Source organism: Carassius auratus, chromosome 45 (assembly GCF_003368295.1).
Source record: "Carassius auratus strain Wakin chromosome 45, ASM336829v1, whole genome shotgun sequence".
Classification (NCBI taxonomy): domain Eukaryota; kingdom Metazoa; phylum Chordata; class Actinopteri; order Cypriniformes; family Cyprinidae; genus Carassius; species Carassius auratus.
Genome location: NC_039287.1, coordinates 1,474,668 through 1,496,917, shown reverse-complemented (window position 1 = coordinate 1,496,917; position 22,250 = coordinate 1,474,668). Strand labels below are relative to the sequence as shown.

At 36.7% G+C, this 22,250-nt stretch overlaps 1 protein-coding gene and 1 pseudogene across 1 annotated transcript; both read right to left on the bottom strand.

Annotated features, from left to right (window-relative positions):
* Positions 1-1,097: 1,097 nt before the first annotated feature.
* On the bottom strand, positions 1,098-10,408 carry LOC113062836 (sodium-dependent multivitamin transporter-like; annotated as a pseudogene).
* A 2,651-nt stretch (positions 10,409-13,059) lies between these two features.
* On the bottom strand, positions 13,060-20,180 carry LOC113062835 (60S ribosomal protein L7-like 1). The gene is made up of 6 exons (XM_026232854.1): positions 20,084-20,180; positions 18,361-18,469; positions 18,111-18,274; positions 16,944-17,081; positions 16,576-16,685; positions 13,060-13,340 (listed from the first exon to the last, which is right to left on the bottom strand). Exons 1-6 carry the CDS (start codon positions 20,095-20,097, stop codon positions 13,132-13,134), a joined length of 744 nt encoding a protein of 247 aa, XP_026088639.1. The 5' UTR covers positions 20,098-20,180; the 3' UTR covers positions 13,060-13,131.
* Between the last annotated feature and the right edge of the window lie 2,070 nt (positions 20,181-22,250).

The window sequence follows — 22,250 nt, the reverse complement described above, 5'->3', positions numbered from 1 at the left end:
GCGGTTAGTCTTGATACAATAACACATATCTTTACTTCTATATCTAAGATCAAATATTTGATTAGGCTATTCTTAGAACTTGTCTACAAGAACATTTCTAACATGACCATTTGGTAAATAATCATCCATACCAAAATAATATTTAATACAGGCAAATTTAAAACTTTTTCTGAGATGCTAAATTATAATTAGCCAGGCTCTCACAATGCAAAGCATCATGGGAATTCAATAGTGAGGTATCCAGATACTTCTAGATACTTCCAGATACTATCAAGGTCAGGACCATTTGGGCATTTGGGCTAGGCGAAGAAACGGCAAACTAAAGCAATGATCCAGTCACAAAACTACATCATACATTCATATGAGGAGGCACTTGTCACAAACAATGGGCTTCAATGAGGGAACTAGAGATTCAGCATGCATTAGATTCACTGTATCTATCGCAACATGAGACTTCTTCAAGTCGAATGGTCTTTCATGAATGTCGAGCTAAAAGTTTACTACACTGACATTTGCAGTATTAGCAATTCTTCATTCACTGTAAACTTTTAACTCAGTTTAGGGAACAAACACATGGACCGTAGTGCTTTCAAGGCCAACAGAATGGAAAGGCAAATGTAGTGAACTTTGGACGAAACTAAATCTCTGGGAGAGAAAAACCCCAAAACTCGAATGGCACTGACATTAAACGACTATAGATTTGTGCAAATGTAGTACTTTCTGCTGATAAACCATCCATAAACCTGACGTTCAGGCATGATTTTTTTTATGTGTGGGTGTATGTATATCAAGAACCAGCAATATTCAACCAAGTATTCTTGACATTCAGTTTAGGACATGTAAACTAAGTTTAGGTGATCACTTGTATCGCTCAATACATCTCAAATCATTCAAGATCTAAACGTAATCTAATTTTTATGACAGACCACTGACATCAAAAGGTACCACATATAAACGAGATCACTGGCAGTTGAGGGCACAGCGTACTAATATTGCAAAGGGCTCACAATAAACTTCTGCACTTAAGATTCTTACCAAATTCAAGAGGGGAAAACAGTGAGATTGTGAATTTGCACGCTGTTTTGGCATCAATAACCGACGTCCTGTAGGAAACTAAGACCCTTTAGGACTGTCGCTGTATGGGACATTTCACAAGGCTGTTTCCTGCAACGTATGGGCCAGGTTGCAAGTAGGCTGGGCGGATTTCTGTTCTCCTTCCTCTTCCCTGAGCTGGTCTTCCTCTTTAGTGCCGGCAATGCCATTGCTCTCTTTCTGGGCCATCTGGTAAGGCTGTTGGTCCATGACTTTAGACTATAGCATAGACACAGACGTACATAACCATTCAAAATAGAAGAATGCTGTATTTGAAACTTGGTTTTGATTCGTAAGTGAAGCTCAGCTGAGCATTTAAGTGAGTTACCTTGTCATCCAGTGGGGTAACACAGCACAGTTTCTCCTTGTAGCGTTGGGGCAGAAAGAACAGCAAATTGCCAAGCACAGGGTAAATCGTGCCTGGGTTTAAATCTTTCTCCTTTGAAGGCCCTGAGTGAACACAAAGCAGAAAAAAATTATTATGATAAAAATTGTTGCAGACTAACAATCAATGTTGTTATTGTACATTGTAAATTCTAAAACTATTAAAATGAGCATCTGGCAATTTAAATAACTGAATATATAGTAACTATAAATATTAGATACATTTTTAGTTTTTAAATAAAAAGTAAAACCTTTTAAATAATACATACTATAATAGTATATTAATAATACTAAAACAAAACTGCTAATAAATGTCATTGTATAACATACACCAAGGATTTTCAAACTTTTGAGTGATTTAAGGTGCCCTTATATAAAGCGGTTACTAAAATATATAATATATTTTTATGTGGATCAATTCACTTTTACATGATTATCTTCTATATGTCATTGTATTAAAACAAAAATAAATGTAAACATTATTCTTGAATATATTTACTTCATATTAGTTTAACAGTGCATCTACCCAATAATATACGAGTAACAATTTATTTGAATGGCATTTTAGTTTTATTCTTCCAAAACAACTTATCTTTTTCTTTTTCAGACCTGCTAGCGCCCCTTTGCGATCTGCAATTTGAAAACATCTCCCGGAAAACTAAGATGATTTCCTTGTGCAATCTAACTTGGGCAGTAAACTCTTATCTTAACATTTCACAGATTAAACTACAAATGAGCCATATTCACAAAGGTAGCTTTATCAGCATCCAAACAAAACTTTAAACGTAGAGTGTTTGATCGGTTTGGAAACACACTTTACCCGTGAGAAAGCTGACCAGTAGTCCAACCACCACAACTGTGGCAGAATTATGAGCACTGTACCACATGTATGATAAAGAGTACAGAGCCTGAACTCCAGAAGGCCTGAAAATACAAGACGACAGAATAAATGGGCCAGTTTAGTCTGTGATATATCTATCATGTTGAAAAGCCTTTATGAACTGTCTTACTTTTCAGTCTCAAATTAGACCAATCATTGTTTTTATGCAACTTCCTTATGGTTATGACTAATTTGTAGGATCTAAGAAGTTTATGCAACTGGTCACAGAAGCTAAACAAATGGATTTCTGCTTTGTCTGAAGTAATCAAGCATTTTAGAACAGGTATTTCTACTATCTTAAAAATATGCACCTGGGTACCTGGGTTTAGATGTGATGAGCGTCGTCATGATAGCTGTGGTCATGTTTCCTACATCAGGTATGATGGTGGCATTTATCAAAGGTGGTGCAGATGCAGACATTCGTGAAAGAAAGCTTCCGATACCGATCCAGAAAGCCATGACCAGCCCCGATAACAGCCCAACAAGAGCACCCTGAAAACACACCCAGTCCATTAAATTAAATCAAACCAAGAAAATATCTACCAAAGTCCAATGGACGCATTAGTGACAAGACATAAAAAATAAAATAAAAATAGATGTGACACTGAAGACTTAAATAATGACTGCTGAGAATTCAGCTCTGCCATCACAGGAATAAATTACATTTTTAAATATATTAGATGAAAATAGACAAGTAAGTATTTCTAATATTTACTGTATTTTGTTCCACTAAACACAGCCTTGGTGAGCATACTGTAAGAGACTTATGAAACAAACCAAAAATATGACCCAATCCTTTCAACAGTTTTGTATAGATGTGGATGCTTTGTTTGACTTACAGTGGAATTGGCCCAAGGGAAAAACATCCCGAGACAGAAAAGACCAAGAAGAGGTCCCCCACCATCCCAAATATACTGAGTGCTGCCTAAAGATGTTAAACATTAAGGAAAATATACATAAATATAGTTTATTGTTAACTGTAGGAATACATCATACTAAATTACATCTCAAATTTGTCTGCATTTACTTTATTATTTTTATTTCCATATTAGATAATCATGGTCCTCACCTGCAGCACAGAACCCATTAAAGAGGCAATGTATGCCATAGCCAGACACACAAGACCATAGCCAAGTGCTGTGGGGGAATATAATGACAAAAAATTATTACCCCATGATCCCAATGGACAACTCGTAAAGAAACTAATATATGAAATAATAAGCTCTGCCTTTCAGGCAGTTATTGAAAAATAGCCTACCCAACATTTTCGATAACAAGGTGGCACGCGCCTCTGTCATGGGTGACACGTGAGGTTTGATCAGGTCCTCCATGGTAACTGTTGCCAGGGAGTTGAAGGCAGATGAGATAGTGCTGTAAAATAAATTGGACCCCGTTTAAAGAAAAATCAAAATTAACAGCTAAATATATACATACATACATACATATGCTGTCATCACAAAATCTTGTTAATACCTAAGAGCGCCACTGAACAGGCAGGCAACAAAAAGTCCCGGCAAACCAGGAAGATCTTGCAACACATCCATTACAAAGTACAGCACCATCTGCAGAAGGAGAGAAAGGTGGAACATGACTTCCCCATAATAACTGCCAAATTAACATCAATTCAGCGATGGTGTGATGACCTTGAGATCAAACGATAACAAGAAATGATTAACACGTACAGAAGATAATGATAAAGGCCATAACACCTTATCAAGAAAACAAAATGTAATGATTTTCAAAACGATAGGCTGTTGCATAAAAATAAACAATCATATCATATATATCTGGTTTTTAATCATTGCATTGAAAATATTGTAAAATATTACTACAATTTTTATATTTTCATATATTTTAAAATATAACTTATTCCTGTGAAGCAAAGTTGAATTTCCAGCATGGTCATGTCACATGATCCTCCAGAATTCATTCTAATATGCCGATTTGGTGCTCAAAAAACATTTCTGATTATTATCAATGTTGAAAACAGTTTAATATTTTTGAGGAAACCATGATAAATTTTTTCATTATTCAGTGATGCAACACAAAAGCCAAAAGAAACATTTGAAACAGTGTCTTCATGTCACTTTTAATCAATCTAATACATCATTGCTCATTTAAAGTATTAATTTCTATCAAAAAAATAATGTTTTTTGTATCTGACCTGGTCGTTACTTTTGACGTAGCCCTTGTCCAGTGGGCTCTCCTCCCCATATCGGGCGTACATAACCAAACCCATTAAACAGCCCATTGAGAGCACAATCTGCTGGCATGGGAATACTGCATAACAGGACCTGGAGAACAAAAAACACCAATTTTGTTAAGTAACACAGCAGAAAGCGTAAAAATGTTGCATAAAACAACTTCTTTCTTACATGATGGCCTCTTTTTCTGTGCGGGAGCAAAGGTATCTCTGGACCTGAGCCTGATTCACTCCATACAGGGCTAGCATGAGGAAAACCCCCCCGACTCCCAGAGTCCAGAATGTGTGCCTCTCCAAAGGGTCAGGGTTCAGGCTGCCATGGGGACCACAAAACAAAGAATGTGAGCTTCAGTTACAGTGGAACTGTGTTTGTTAGATAATCGTAATGGAACAGTTTACACATAAATGAAACAAAATGATATAAAATCGCATCACTCACTCAAGGCCTGAGATACGGCTGCCGTTTTGTGCTTTCTTCCATACTTCAGCGATGCCACCTGCCTGATGGGTACCCACTATAATCACTGCCAGCTGCCCCGCAAACATCACGATTGTCTGGAACACATCTGTCCAGATCACCGCTTTCAGACCACCCTGGAGATAAAGAGAAAAGAAGAACTAAGGCTACACCAAGGCTACATTCATTTGATCAAAAAAAGTGTTGTGAAATAGTATTACAATTTAGAATAACTGTTTTATACTTTTTATACATTTTAAAATGTAATTTATATAAAGCCGAATTTTCCATTCATTACTCATTATGATCCATCAGGAATCATTCTAATATACTGATTTGGTTCTCAAGAAACATTTCTTATTATTATCAGCATGAAAACAGGCCTGCTGCTTAATATTTTAATGTTAATGATGATTTTGTTTCTATATTATTCTATAATATATATATATATATGTATGATCAATAGAAATTTCAAAATAACATTAACTTAAAATTAAATCTTTGTAACATCATAAATGTCTTTTCTGACCCTTATGATCATTTGAATGCATCCCTGCTGATTAAAAGTATTCCTTTCCCTTTACAAACTGAAAAGTATAAATTTTCTTTTCTGCTTGTGTAAACTGAGGCATGTCTCCAACTTACCAAAGCTGTATAAAACGTGCACACCAATCCCATGGCCAGCACAGCCCCCCAAAGGTCAAACCCGGTTACTGTGATCACAAACAAATTCAAATAAACATTTACAAGAGGAAAAGCATAAAAAAAACTAAACAAAAAAACTACTGATCTGATATACATCAACATGCATGTCTTGTTATGCATCAGTAGCCTAGTCTTAATTACCTGCATTAAGTGCAAGTGCTGGAGCATACAGAACAACTCCCATATAGATCACCTAAATAAAAATATGAATATGACAAATGAAACAGCTGTAATACTTTTCTGAAACCACACTAGATTGTTTTATCACATAATAACTTTTTTCTTTGAAACTCCCCCTGTCTAAGTAACTGATAGTTCTGAGAATCATTGCACTTAGATCAACAACACTGAGTAAAATATTGTCCATGTTAGTGGGGAGGTCAGAATAAGTTTTTAAGTGAAAGTTCAGGTTTTATACTGACAACAGTCTTTGTGCCTAACAAAACAGGAGTAAAAGACAAAATTCATATTAATTACTAGATTATACTCCTACTGGTTTTAATATCCAATTGCACACATTCAGGTGCTAAACACAACTCACCATCTGAAAGATGAAGGTCACAGTGCCACATATCCGAACACTTTTACTAAAACGAAGCTCCAAGTACTATGAAGAGGAAAAAGAATGCACTTTCAATAAATAAATATGATACCATGTGGGACATTTACAAGGTTCCCACTCTTTTAGAATTAATATCCATGTTCTTTCCATAATTTGTTGAGAGTGAATTGATAGGTTTTTGTTAAATGTGAGCCAAAATCATCACAATTAAAAGAACCAAAGACTTTAACTAGTTCTGTCTGTGTGCACTGAATTTATTTAATACACCAGTTTCACAATTTGAGTTGAATTACTGAAATGACCTTTTCCACAACCCTGTAATTTATTGAGATGCACCTGTACAGTAAATTTCTAAAGTGCTACCTGATATGTGCTGCTGAGGTGGAGCCGATAGAAAACAGGTATGAAAATGTGCGCAGGGATGAGCAGGCCAAGGAAATAGGAGCAACCCAGGAACCAGTACTGCGTGCCATGTGTGTAAATCTCAGATGGGGCACCCAGGATGGCCACTGCTGATTGAAAGGTGGCCAACAGCGAAAGGGACACTGGAAGGCAGCGCATGCTGCGGTCAGCCAGCAGGAACTCCTGTGTTGTCCTCTGACAACCCCCTGAGAAGGCATAGTAAAGGCCGATTCCTGCAGAGGCTACTAGCAGCACGACGAAAATCACATAATCCACTGTGCTGAAGTGCATTAGGACTACGTCCCCCATAATGCCGTGAGGTATGGGGAGGAGCACACAGAGTGATGTGACCCCTGGATTATCAGTGAAGGGTAAGTGAAGGCTCAGTGGAGTGAATCATGAAAGACTGCAGGTGACGTGCTATGAAAAAAAAAATTAAAAGACTGATTAGGCAAAAATGCAAACTGAATATCTTAATTATAATTTCTGATTGTTAGAATTTACAGATTAAAATAAAAGATTCAAAACTAGCAGTAAGGAAACATATACACTAATGCATTGTGCAATATGTGCAAAACAACTCAAAAAGTCCATATATTTTAAATCAAAATTTAGCACTATTATACACCTAAAAATAAAATAACTTAAGACTCACAATCAAACCAAAGTAGCAACAAATTTGATCTTCCATACGGTGACGTCCATACGCGTGTAATTGGTTATCAAAAATAAATAAATAAATGTGGAGCAGAGACTTGGTTCTATGTAAACGTGAGCAGTGAACTTGAACATTGATAAAACTGGGGTCATTAGATTGCCTTACAGATTGCAAGAATGCACTGAACAAAAAAAAAAACTAAAAAGATCTTACCAACCCCAAACAGCAAAGTTTAAGTAAAAGGACTTTAATTTCATACAATGTTAAATCATGTACACACATTTAGTAGCAGACAAGTTGTATAACATCCTGTAAAATGGTAAAACTAAAGCTTATTGCAACTGTTTGAGTTTGCTAATTGTCATTTATTGATTACACTTGCACGATCTGTAAATTACTTGCATACAATGTACACAATTTACTGCACACAATCCTGACCTGTTCAATGGAACAATACAGCCTTACAGCCTACAATCAGAAACATGTGTTTTTAGTACCACAGCACACAAGATATTTTTCATTTTGAGTTCAAGAACAGTTGTTTAACTTTAAAATAAATATATACACACAAACATATATTTTTAATCAAACCCTGGCTGTGGAACATCAGATTAATTTAGTGTCATCAAAGCTGTTGTGTCGGCCAGTATGCTAAAGGGCAAGTGTCACGTGTGACATGATAAAGACAGTGAAAGACTCTGACCTAGAAGATTTTCTTACAACTCAGATAACAACACCACACAAAATATGTTTGGGTTGGAATGGAGGGTTTCACACCAATTTAATCTAACTTCTTATTTGAAAGAAAAGAAACGACAGACCGGTTCTTATCTGCAGAACAGTGAAGAAAGATGCAAGAACACACAGGCCAAGATTCGTCAAGCCACTGTACGCTGTCCAAATGTTTGCGGTTTGCTCAGATTCTTTCCTATTACTCTGCAAAATAGCCAAGTAATCTAGGATAAGAAATCAAATTATATTTAGCCTTTCAAGGGGCAAAAAAAGGACAAACTTGTATAGTTTCTATGGTCACAATGCTTTTTATGATCAAACAGTGGGGTAACAGCATAGCAAAGTGTCTGTTTGATTTTCTTTAGCCTCTATGAGATCAAGGCCTGCTCCTGCATACAGACACAGCTTATGACTCACCAGCAGCATCAGAACCCACTGTATTACACCATCTAACCATCCAATCAACTAACAACCCAACTGTCCGATGATTTATGCTGCTTCAGCTTGGGTGCCTCTATAATTTGCCTTTCTTGATTTAAAAAAAAAAAATAGCCACAATATTTATCTTATAAATAGGGATGTCAATTTAAATGAATTAATTCTAAAACCCAACCCAATTTTTACCAACAGAGGAAATCTACCTTGAAATACCACTTTCAATGTTTAGCCCTAGCTACATGACAAGGCTGTCCGTCAGGTAAATTTTATGTTATAACAACTTAAAACATATTTCTATATTCTTTTTTATCTTCATCTTGCTTTTCATAATAGGGAACTGCTGATAACAATTGACAATATGTTCCTATATTATAGGGGTGCACAATAAATATCGGCCGATAATTAATGCGCATCTTGTCAGTAAAGCCAGTTATCTAAATAGCGGTATCCATCCATCAGGTGCATGATTTCACACAGAGCAGCTGTTACTACACAGAGCTGTTGTTAACTGACAAGCTGTGCAAATTCATGCCGATACCTGGATTTTCGCAGCTTGTCGTTCACTTCTCCTTCTAACAAAACATTAAATCACAGCTGTAAATCTTTTTACAACAGCTATTATGCAACCTGTATTTCTAAATCAATGTTTGCCCAGTAATTCTCTACATAAATTAATGTTCAAAGATTAAAATCAGTTCACACAAGATCTGACAAACACTTCACAATTATTGCAGCCACTTACTGGAATACTGATACAGAATGACAATTCATGTCCTGGACACGTTTTAATCAAAGTTTATAGCTTCAGTGTTCCTCAAAAGTTCAGGCCTATGTTTGTGTTCGGTTAAGGCCAGACAGACATATACACACACACACACACACACACATATCTATATCTATATATATATATCTATATCTATCTATATCTATATCTATATCTATATCTATATCTATATATATATATATATATATATATATATATATATATATATATATATATAACAGTGATGCAAAGATGAATTTCCATCAGCCATTACTCCAGTCCAGGTACCTGACTCCAAAATGAAATGTTAATACAATATGGTCTCAAGAAAAATATTGAAGGGTTGAAATGCAACATTTTACAGGTAAAGTAATAACGTTACCGGTCTGAATAACACTGACATATTTCCAATTCGTTTTAATAGCGCGATACAACACTGTTTTGAAGTGAATTTTAATCCATCACAATATTAATTTAAAAAAAGACATTTTATGAGCGTAGCATCACAGAAAATGGCGTTTAGTTAAACGAAGATGGTTTACTTATTTCAGCCCACGCGCTATGCGCGAGCAACAGAGCCACGAGCTCGAGAAGAAATAGATTGATAGTTTACTACTCACAGGAAGAGAGAGAGAGAGCGGCTTTGAAATTTGATTTCATAGTTAGATGAGTTATAGGTTTAACCCGATGTACAGCTACTATGAACTGTATCTGACAGCTACAACGTGTTCGCGCTAATGTTTCCTGGGATGACTTCTGTCCTCGCATGCAATAACTGCGTAGAATACCACGATGCCTTAAAGGAAATGAAATGCTAATGTAAATTTACATCACAACAGAGCGAAATATGCGCTACCCACGAGAACGTACGGTAATACGTTCGCGCTGTGTAGCAAATGAAGAGAACGCTCCCATTATAATGAACGATGCTGCTTTTTAGCTAGCCTACCTTGTCATTCATTCTACCCAGCCATCATGTCATCATCTTACCTTGGTTACAGTTATTCCGATGAAAAATGCGTAATGAATGGAGAAAGGTTTAAACCAGTCTCGGTTCAGACCACCCCTAACGTACTCTCCTTGACATCACATAGAGGTTGCTGCTCCACAGTTGATACACGTGCTTCCGACGTCACGCTGTGGGAACGTCACAATGTCGCCGCCTCACTCATGACTTTCATAAAGTAGCTAATCAATTATCCTTTCTCAAACGGGGGAAAAACTGAAATATATATTTAAAAAAAAACTATTTTATTGGTAACCTTTCACATTCACAAGATTAAATGATCTGCCTGCAAACCATTTTTTTTCTCATTTAAAAAATTATTTCCAACTTTATTGAGCATTAAGTTATTAACGCCTATAACATTCTAAGCAATAATATATAAATTGATTGTTTCTAAAACCATCCATATTAATCTTGAACCGAGACAATGGTCAAATAAATGAATGTTTTTTTTTAATTCCTCAAAATTCAAAATTGTAAAATGTATTCAACTTAAACAAACTTGTGCAACATAATGTCTCTCTCTACACTCTTAAAATAAAGGTGTTTCACTATGCCATAGAAGAAAATTTTTGTCTAAATGGTTCCATAAAGAAAATTTAACATCTGAAGAACCCTTCGGTTTCTTTGGTTCTTTGTGGCGAAAGAAGTTTCTACAGATTATTATAAAAAAGTAAGAAAAAGATGGTTCTTTAAAGAACCTATGACTGAATGGTTCTTTGTGGAACCAAAAATGGTTCTTCTATGGCAGGGATCCTCAAATCTGGACCTCGAGATCCACTTTCCTGCAGAGTTTAGCTCTAACCCTAATCAAACACACCTGAGCATGCTAATCAATGCCAATTAATGTCTTTGGGATCATTAGATAATCCCAGACAGGTGACTTTGATCAGGTTGGAGCTAAACACTGCAGTGCATTGGACCTCCAGGGTAAGATTCGAGGAAGGGGGTTCTATGGCATCACAGTGAAGAACCTTTAAAGCATCTCTATTTTTGAGTGTCTGTGGGGGTGTGTACACACACACACACACACACACACACACATATACAGGCGCTGGTCATATAATTAGAATATCATCAAAAAGTTGATTTAATTCCATTAAAAGGAATACAACAGAATGAGTGGGCACTTTGTAAACCAAATTTCTCATCCTTTCTAAATTATAATGTGATGTAACAAAGGAAACACAGTGTATATAAAACTCTTTTCTCTGTAAATGTTATCAGTATGTGATGTTATGTAAAAATGTATATTTTCTGTATAACTCACTCAAAAAAAAAAAAAAACATAGTTGACTCCATGAATATCTGGGCCCATATTCATAAAGAATCTTAATGTAAAAAGTAGCTCCTAGTGACAAAATTCTAAGAAAATTCTTAGAAATGTGGGCGTTTCCTCAAACTTTTTAGGAGCACATATGAGGACTTTTAAGAGGCTTAAGAGTTTCTTTAGCAGAGGAGAAAATGGCAGAAAGATGAAGAGGCAGAAGAAATCTGTTGCAGACAATGGATGACAGTGAGTTAATAAGACGGTATAGATTATATAATAATTTATCATTTAATATATAAATTAAGTAATCACTACATTACGATATTTGGCAACTGGGAATATGCAACAATGCAATAGTGATGCTTTGGGTCTGTCACAACCTTCTGTAAGCAGTGATCACACAATTACAGCACTTTCAGAGCATCTTATTGTGTCGAAGTTCATTTCGTTTCCACTGGACATTCCCACCTTGCAGGCTCAAAAAACTGCATTTATGAATATAGCAGACTAGGTGCGCACAAGCAGGGGGAATGAACCGTTAATAGTTTGTGCTATATGCTCCCATGTCTGCTTCTTGTCCCTTGCTGTGACACCCGACCCGAATTTTCCTTTAAGAATGGCCTTGTGTTCATCCACTAACTGGGCTAACAGTAAACACGGTTTCTCTTTCCAGTTTGGGTTTCTCGCCCTTCTTGGTTTTGATTCCATGTTTGATACATTAAAACCAACATTCAAACTGCCACTTGAATAGGACAGCAATCACTGTAATTGGTAAGAGTGGAACAATTTTTATCATTCTAAGCCAATAAAATACCTTATAAGAAAGTAAAAGCATGGTAAATAAAAAAGGATTTATATACACATGTATAATGTGTGTGTGTGTGTGTGAGAGAGAGAACGGTCAAATAGGAAAAATTAGGCATGTAAATTAAGTGAGAATTAGAATAGACCCTATACTTACAATCACTCTTTTTTTCATTCTTGGACAACCAGCCAATCACAGTCTTCAAAAGATTGTGTCAACCCCCGCCTCCTCACTAAGATGAAAGTTTTTGTCTTTTCCTTACTCAGAGTTGCTCTCAGATCGGTCCAGAATCACTCTTAAGCCAAGACTCCTACGTAAAAGTTTTTAAGCTTAATTAAGAGTTTTCTGAGAGGATTCTTAGAATCTTTATGAATACGGGCCCAGATTAATTAAAAAGTTTTCTTACCAATATCCTGTTATACATTTGTACTTACACAAATCATTCAGTGGGTTGTTACATACATGTAGTTACACAGACACTAGAGCTGTAGCTACTATGTACTAATGTGTACTTACACTGTGGTTACATACTACGTACACCTCTAGTTACTACGCAAGTACACAGGTATTAGGGACAATATAAAGTGGGAAAAAAGTAACTGGTGTTACTTATTTGAAAAAAATACCCGATATCAACTAGTTACTTGAAAAATGTTATCTGATTAGGTTACTCGAGTTACTTGTAAAGCATTACCCACAACACTGCTTCTGAATATACATTTATTCTCAAAAAAAAAGAAATTGACAACGGTGACAAAATAACGGTCCATTGGTTCAGTTGAGTTTCCTGATGACTGTGTTTATGTCCTCAGCTCTGGGTCCAGGTTCACCAATATCTTTCAGAAGTCCAACTTTGTCTCTAGCAGCATGTCGTGGTACTGATAAACGGAACGGATACAGGAAGTTGTTGACAAACCTGAAGTTCTTTCCAGCAGAATAAATCTCATGGATAAGGTCCTCCAAACAGATGACCCCATGTTGTCCTTGAGACACAAACAGAAGAAACCCATTCAAACTATATGTTTAATTTAAAACTGTAGTATAAATATATGAAACCTAATAGATAATTGTCATTACAAATTTACTAGGATTTTGTTTTGCTACGGTCTGTTCAAATCATTTACAGGTGTTGGTCATATAATTAGAATATCATCAAAAAGTAGATTTCAGTAATTCCATTCAAAGAGTTAAACTTGTATATTATATTCATTACACACAGACTGATATATTTCAAATGTTTATTTCTTTTAATTTTGATGATTATAACTGACAACTAAGGAAAATCCCAAATTCAGTAACTCAGAAATAAGAATATTACTTAAAGGGGGGTGAAATGCTCGTTTTCACTCAATATCCTGTTAATCTTGAGTACATATAGAGTAGTACTGCATCCTTCATAAATCCAAAAAGTCTTTAGTTTTATTATATTCATAAGAGAAAGATAGTCTGTACCGATTTTTCCCGGAAAAACACGACCGGCTGGAGGCGTGACGTGTGGGAGGAGCTAAAGAATCACGAGCGCCAGTAGGCTTTTGCGTTGAGAGCATGTGGAAGCTGTGACATTACCGTGAGGGAAAAGCCATCATCCAAAACAAACCATGGCTTACAGTCAGATTCAGCCGTTTATTTATGATCCAGAATCAGATCCAGAGGCTGAAACTGAACGAAAGCAGCAGCAGCAACGACTCGCTCCGAGCGGGGCTCGAACCCGGTCTCTGGCATGGGAGGGGACGCACTAACAAGGAGGCAGAGATATTTTAAGCAGTTTTACTCACCACCTGCGGTTCCAACACACAATCGTGACCCTTTTTCGTTGGGATTGCATCATCCTTAAGAAATAAATGATACGCAAATCCGTCGTCAAACTGGGCCTTGTTTGTAAAACAAGCATCTTCGAAATGCAGGGAACAAACACTTGCACAACTCCGTTGATGCTCTGTAAAAATAAACTCCATCCACTGGTCCCTTAATGCTGTTTTTTTTTTGGTAATCTGTGCAGGGTTGTCTTGCCCTGGCAACCAAAAACACACTTCTTTTGTGACTTTTCGCGAAGCTCTCGCTCTGATCAGTGAATGTCTGTGCTGCTCAGTGCTCTGCTCTACGGGAGCGCACGCTCTTCCGGCAGAAGTGCCTTAGGACCCATATAAGGAAATTCCGCTCCATCTAACGTCACACAGAGCCATACTCAAAAAAAACTTTCCGAAACTTGTGAAAAACCGGAAGGAGTATTTTGGGAACAAAAATATTCCTTCAAACGTACAACTTAATTTTTGAAACTTTGTCCATGTTTAGCATGGGAATCCAACTCTTTAACAGTGTAAAAAACTCAGTTTGCATGAAATAGCATTTCACCCCCCCTTTAAGACAAAAAAAAAGGATTTTTAGAAATCTTGGCCAACTGAAAAGTATGAACATGAAAAGTATGAGCATGTACAGCACTCAATACTTAGTTGGGGCTCCTTTTGCCTGAATTACTGCAGCAATGCAGCGTGACATGGAGTCGATCAGTCTGTGGCACTGCTCAGATGTTATGAGAGCCCAGTTTGCTCTGATAGTGGCCTTCAGCTCTTTTGCTCCTTCAGCTCTTTTGCTTGGGTCTGGCATATCGCATCTTCCTCTTCCCAATACCACATAGATTTTTCTATGGGGTTAAGGTCAGGCGAGTTTGCTGGACAATTAAGAACAGGGATACCATGGTCCTTAAGCCAGGTAGTGGCAGCTTTGGCACTATGTGCAGGTGCCAAGTCCTGCTGGAAAATTAAATGTGCATCTCCATAAAGTTGGTCAGCAGCGGGAATCATGAAGTGCTCTAAAACTTCCTGGTATACGGCTGCGTTGACCTTGGACCTCAGAAAACACAGTGGACCAACACCAGCAGATGACATGGCACCCCAAACCATCACTGACTGTGGAAACTTTACACTGGACCTCAAGCAACGTGGATTGTGTGCCTCTCCTCGCTTCCTCCAAACTCTGGGACCCTGATTTCCAAAATTTACTTTCATCAGAGAACATAACCTTGGACCACTCAGCAGCAGTCCAGTCCTTTTTGAAGCGAGACGCTTCTGACGCTGTCTGTTGTTTAAGAGTGGCTCACAAGGAATGCGACAGCTGAAACACATGTCTTGCATACATCTGTGCGTAGAGGTTCTTGAAGCACTGACTCCAGTTGCAGTTCACGCTTTGTGAATCTCCCTCACATTTTTGAACGGATTTTGTTTCACAATCCTCTCCAGGGTACGGTTATCCCTACTGCTTGTACACTTTTTTTTCTACCACATCTTTTCCTTCCCTTCGCCTCTCTATTAATGTGCTTGGACACAGAGCTCTCTGAACAGCCAGCCTCTTTTGCAATGACCTTTTGTGTCTTGTCCTCCTTGTGCAAGGTGTCAATGGCCATCTTTTGGACAACTGTCAAGTCAGCAGTCTACCCATGATTGTGTAGCCTACAGAACTAGACAGAGACCATTAAAGGAATTTGCAGGTGTTTTTAGTTAATTAGCTGATTAGAGTGTGGCACCAGGTGTCTTCTATTGAACCTTTTCACAATATTCTAATTTTCTGAGATACTGAATTTGGGATTTTCCTTAGTTGTCAGTTATAATCATCAAAATTGAAAGAAATAAACATTTGAAATATCAGTCTGTGTGTAATAAATGTATCGACCAGCACCTGTACATTTATAGACACTATTTCCCAATGCGATTAATTGCAATTATTGTCGATTATAGGTCCAATATAATTTACACTGCCCCCTTTTTGAAAAAGCTGATTACAAAGTTCGGTAACACTTTAGAATAAGGTTCCATTAGTTAATGTTAGTTAATGTATTAATTAACATGAACAAACAATGAATAATACATTTATTACTGTATTTATTCATCTTCGTTAATGTTAGTTAATGAAAATACAGTTATTCATTGTTAGTTCATGGTAATTCACAGTGCATTAACTAATGTTAACAAGCACAACTTTTGATTTAAATAATGCATTAGTAAATGTTGAAATTAACATGAACTAAGACTTATAAATGCTGTAGAAGGATTGTTCTTGCTTAGTTCATGTTAACGAAAGTAGTTAACTAACATTAACTAATGGAACCTTATTCTAAAGTGTTACCCAAAGTTCATATTACATAGTAAAGTTCATTCTGAAAAGTTTTGTTCGGTACACCAAAATCCCCAATCTCCCACTGAATTAAATGTGTCAAAGACTTACCGAGATGCTGTTCAATGAGTGTATTGTCAGTCAGAGGAATCTTCCTCTTATCAACTCTTGCCAGACCTCTTTTCAATACAAGCTCACGGACTGATTTCAAGTTGGGATAACTGATAAGAGATCACATCAATAAATGAAATAAGGTAAATTCACAACAAAAAAAAAGAAAGAAAAAAAGAAGCCAGTCCTTTAAATCCAAATAAACCTAAAACGCATGAATATGCTACTCAACTGTTGCACAGTTTTTTTTTTGTCCCCATCTACAGGCTGGACAGTAGATGAAGGTCAAAGCCAATCTGCAGATCTGGTGTTTTTAAAATCTGTTCAGATATTCTTTTAAATAAAATGGACATTTTATGAGTACTCACCCCCAAGCAACATAGGGTTCCACAGTCTTAAGCATTTTTATAGAAGCCTTGCTGACTTTCAGAAAAGTGCCACTGAAGATCTTCCTTAGTCTAAGCATCTGAATGGCCCTGATCACTTTGTGGCTTACACCTTTGATCCTACAAAGCAAAAAAAAAAGAGAGAAAATAAAGTTCTAGCCGATTTGGAACAATCAATAAAGCAATAGTCTTGAAGGAATCTTAAAGGAATAGTTTGACCAAACATGAAAATCATTCCACTCTTTCATCTCACTGCCAAACATTTCATAAAAGATAGTCTTTTGAAAATAGTTTTTGTTCACAGAATAAATATCAGTTGAGTCTATATTTTTGTTATATTGTTATAATAGGGAATGAAATAGCTGATAAATTAGCAAAAGAGGCATTAAAGAAAAACATGGTGGAAGTTAAAGTCCCTTTGGGTAGAAGTGAAATAAAATCTGAGATTAATAGGAAATTAATACAAGAATGGCAACAAAGAAGGGAAAATAGCAGAACAGGTAGGTGGTTTTATAGTATTGAGAAATCAGTAGGGAAAAAAGTACAGTTTTGGAAGATATAGAAAAGAAGTAATGATATCTAGATTAAGAATGGGACATACAGGATTAAATTCAACATTAGCATTAATGGGGAAGCATGAAAGTGGGATGTGTAACGAATGTAATATTTTACAAACAGTTGAGCACAATTTTTAATTGTGGTAAATATGATGGTCAGCGTGACAGTCTTTTTAATAGGATTAAAAATAGGCCAGTGAGCGTTGTGGATCTTCTGGGGAAGGGTTTAAGTGACAATCAGATATATAGGGCTGTTTTAACCTTTTTTGGAGGTTACAGGTCTATGCTACAGGATATAGAAATATATGTTCTGAGGGTGAGATAATGTAATGCTCCTATGGAGTGAACGGCCAAACAACTAAAAGAAGAAGAAGAACCTCATTGTGAACAAGTATAGGTCTCTGCAGGAAAGTAATGGGAGTTACCAGATTGGTTGATGTAATAATGAGGTTAGGTTGGGTAAGGGGGATCATTTAGATTGCATGATTTAGAAACACCCAGCAGTTTGGAAACACCCACATGGTGATAAACGCCCATTTTTGCTCTGCAGAGACCTAAGTCTCATTGTGAATGTTGCATAAGTGGACATTACTCTCTGATGCGGACTGCAAACACAAGACTGTTCTTTTTTGGTGGCATGGGCGGTGGAGGTCTGTGTTTGAGTCTGGTGAGTCGGGTCTCATCTCGACTCTTCCTCTTGCTGTTTTTTAAATACTCCTCCAATCGCTTAAACTTTAAGGGAACTCCTTTTTGAACCTGGTCAAGTTGAGAAAATATCAGTTTTGTTCAGAAACAATTGTTGGACCATATATAAAAGCAGGTTATTAAGAAAGAATTCCCACTTTTCTCTTCTGCTGCAATGCAAGTTTGGCTTGAGTAGCTTTGACAGCAAGATAGGCCTTCCGTTTCTTGAGAAGATTTTCAGGAACGAGCTTGATAACTTTTTCATCTCTGAACAAAAACCAAATATGCACACAGTTTTAATTCAAATTAATAAATGTATAGATATTTTGTATCAAAACTACTTAAGTTTGTAAAATAATGGTTTTAACTTTACTTATACGTAAAGGCGGGCGTACACGGTGCGAATTCGGATGGTCGGAAGATCGTATGTCCACGCACACGGCACGAGTGAGTTTATCTGAAAATCGTATCGGACGAGATTATATATGACACGATTTTACAACCTGCGAATTCCAGAAACAATCGCACGAAGCAGACAGACGCGTTCGACTTGAAGCACCGCTGCACGCACAGAAGGATCACTGTATGACATTAAAGTACCGCGAGAGCGAAAAGAGAGCACACATATCCAATGCATTCGAATCGCTCTCGCGGTACTTTAATGTCATACAGGTGATCATTCTGTGAAGCGCTGCTTCAAGTGGAACGCGCCTAATATAACTGCCCTCCCTCTCTCATAACTGGATATAAAATACTGATACGAGCCGTGACTGTTTCTTACACGTACAGGTTATTTTTCAGCAATAGGAAACTGGGACGTGTTTACCCTGTGTGTGTGTGTTACAATGTAAACATGGTTTGTGAGAACAATTCCTGTGCCCTCGTAAACCAAATGGCTTTAAAATTTAAACATGCATTTTCCGTGATGGATAGAGGTAGTGTATGGGGATAAACATTATAGAATACCGTTACATTTATGGAGAGTCCCTGTAAACTACATATGCGTGTGTGAGAGAGAGCGAGAGATAACTAAAAAGGCATTGGAATACGTTGCTAGAAACATACAGCGAACACTGTTCCTGTCAGACTTCACCGAGTTTATCCTCCCACATTCGCCGTGGCGCTGCCGTCTTCGTCTTCTGTGGTTTTCCTAGTTCGTGATTGGTCAACTTCAGATAAATCAACAAATCGGCTCGTTCAACCGCACAAATGGCACGAATTCAAACCGATAGCTCACGAACTTTTTAGACATGTTTAAAAATGGTCGGGAAGTGCTCGTAAGCCACTCTGCTCGGCTCGTAATTCATCGCAAATGATACGAGCCGCGACCATACGAGCATACGCGATTTCCACACGATTTAAAAAAATCGCATGCGAACTCGTACGACAGCAAAAATCGCACCGTGTACGCCCGCCTTAAGTACGTCTGCTTTGATAATTCATGTCCGTGTTTGTTGGTCAGGTATGGAGTGAGTTTTGGTTCTTTATTACATGCGAGAAAATAAAAGATCTGAGAGAAAAAGTTATCACACTGATAGCAAAAAATCATTTTCTCGCATGTAATAAAGAACCAAAACTCACTCCATAGTCAGGAGTACAAACAGAGACCCAATATCAGAAAAATATATATATATATAGTATAATATACAATCTGTGATTAACATCTGAAACATTATTTCTTATTTTTTATTTTTTCACACCATGTGAAAACACGCTCACATAATCCCCACATACTCCGGTTTATATACGGTTATTCGGGAAAATAATTATTCAAACAAATTAAAAACATTATATGTATACTAAAAAATGAAAAATAAGAAATAGTCTTTCAGATATTAAACACAGATTGTTTTAGATTTTTCTGTGAATCCAAACACTCACCCTGATTCTGCCATCGCTTCTGCTGTGACTATTTCCGGTCGCACGGAGATGAGGTTTTAAGTTCCCCTCTGTTTTCTGTAACACTGCCCCCTTGTCGTTTGGAGTGCTCACAGCAGACTCAGACTCGAGCTAAAGTTGTACAGCTAACAACCAATACAGAATGAAATTGCGCAAACATGCTGCATTATATAATAAACAGACGTCTATCTATCTATCTATCTATCTATCTATCTATCTATCTATCTATCTATCTATCTATCTATCTATCTATCTATCTATCTATCTATAAATCTATCTATTTATCTGTTTGTCTTTATATATATATATACATATAACACATATATACGTATATATATATATATATATATATATATATACACACACACATATCTACACTTTAGGTCTCCAAACATTTATTTTAAGATAAATTTGATTTAATTAATGATAAGTGCAGTACCAATCAATTAGATCTCTCTTTGTTAATATTTTTTCTCTTCCACCAAAATTTGTTTGGGTCAATATGTTTCAATCATTTGTGTAGCAACAAATTAGGAAATCTTCAAACCTGTCCTGGAGGCACCCCTTCCTTGCACATTTGTACATCTCCACGTAAAAATAGACAAATTCTTTTACAAAAAGTAGCTACATGAACACAATCCCAAAAAAGGTGAGGTACAGACTTTTTTACAGTGTAGAGTAGAAACACAATGTCTTATTCAGTACTTTAACAGACCACATAACTTTATATTTAAATAGTATTGTATTTTAAAAACATGTAGGCATTCAAATAAAAAGACATCCCAATGGCAAATCTTTTTTTTTTTATATATTTTTATTAATTTTTACCAGCTCACAGATTCAGGGCAAAAGCTTGAAGCAGTAAAAGCATGTGGTTCGAACTCTTATCACATTGACAGTCTGGACTTGATCATAACATTTTAACATTTGTAAAATGAAACATATTTAAGTTAATTATACATATGTTTAAAGGGGGGGGGGGGGTTGAAGTTTACTATAAATACATCAACACAAGGCATACATGAATATTAAATCAGTTCAAATATAACTTTTAAAAGTTAAATATAAAATATAAATGTATCTTTTTCAAACACTTTAACCATAGATTTTTGCCCATTATGTTACAGAATTGGCCATTTATGTTTGAATCACCTTTAGCAAAAATGCTGCACAGAATGGGATACATTTTTTTACTTTTTTTTAAATTATTATTTGACCTCATAAAATACAGTTCCTCCTGCCTGTGGACAGAGGCTCGCTTTACTTAGCAGTTTGCGTTACAGCTCAACTCCAGCTGATGATGCGTTTCATTCATACATCATCACAGAAAAATGAAAACCAAGCTAGGCATCACAAACAAATCTCATGAAATGGACTGTAACTCTGGCACTCAGTTTTGCTGTTGTATTGAAAGGAATGAGGTTCAGATTAGGTTTGGATGATAGAGATGTTTAGTCTTTAGTATTATTTTCTGGGATTCATGTGTTTTCATGGATTGAAAAAAAAAATAGTGCTTTTGTTGCTTCACCAATATATTCAGTGAGAACATTTAGTTACATGTGAACTTTTACCAATTTTCAGAAATTATGCCATTTCATGAAATTCGCTGACTCCAGAATTCCGTCTTTAGCCAGAACCAACCAAACAATGCTTTCTGTCTACCACTGCTGTCTTTGGCATTAAGTTCTTCTCGTAGTCATCTAAGCTCTTCTCACAATTCTGGCCATAGAATGGCTTATTACACTCGCACACGGCCAGGAACATTTTCTTTCTCACCACAGTCCAACGTGGAGCAGGGATCTTCTTTCATCATTTCTTTATCACTTTTAATCAAAACTACAAACTTTCCTTTCAGAAGTGGACATTTCTTACACTTCCCTCTATAAATATACTGATCTGGAGCAGCACTGACGTCATAGTCTTCCTCTTGTTCTTTCTGTGCATCCTGGCTGTCGTCAGCGCCTCTTAAATAAGTGTGCACTGCTGTGTACGTCTGAGATACTGGCTTACCTTCCACAAGTTCATTACATTCAGAGAGTTTCTTTGCTACTTTGTAACACAGGACTTCCTCGTTAATGCTTCTGCCAATGGCTTGTTTGACTAAAGCTGCCACAGTAACGATGCCTTCTTCCACCGGAGTAAATCCTGT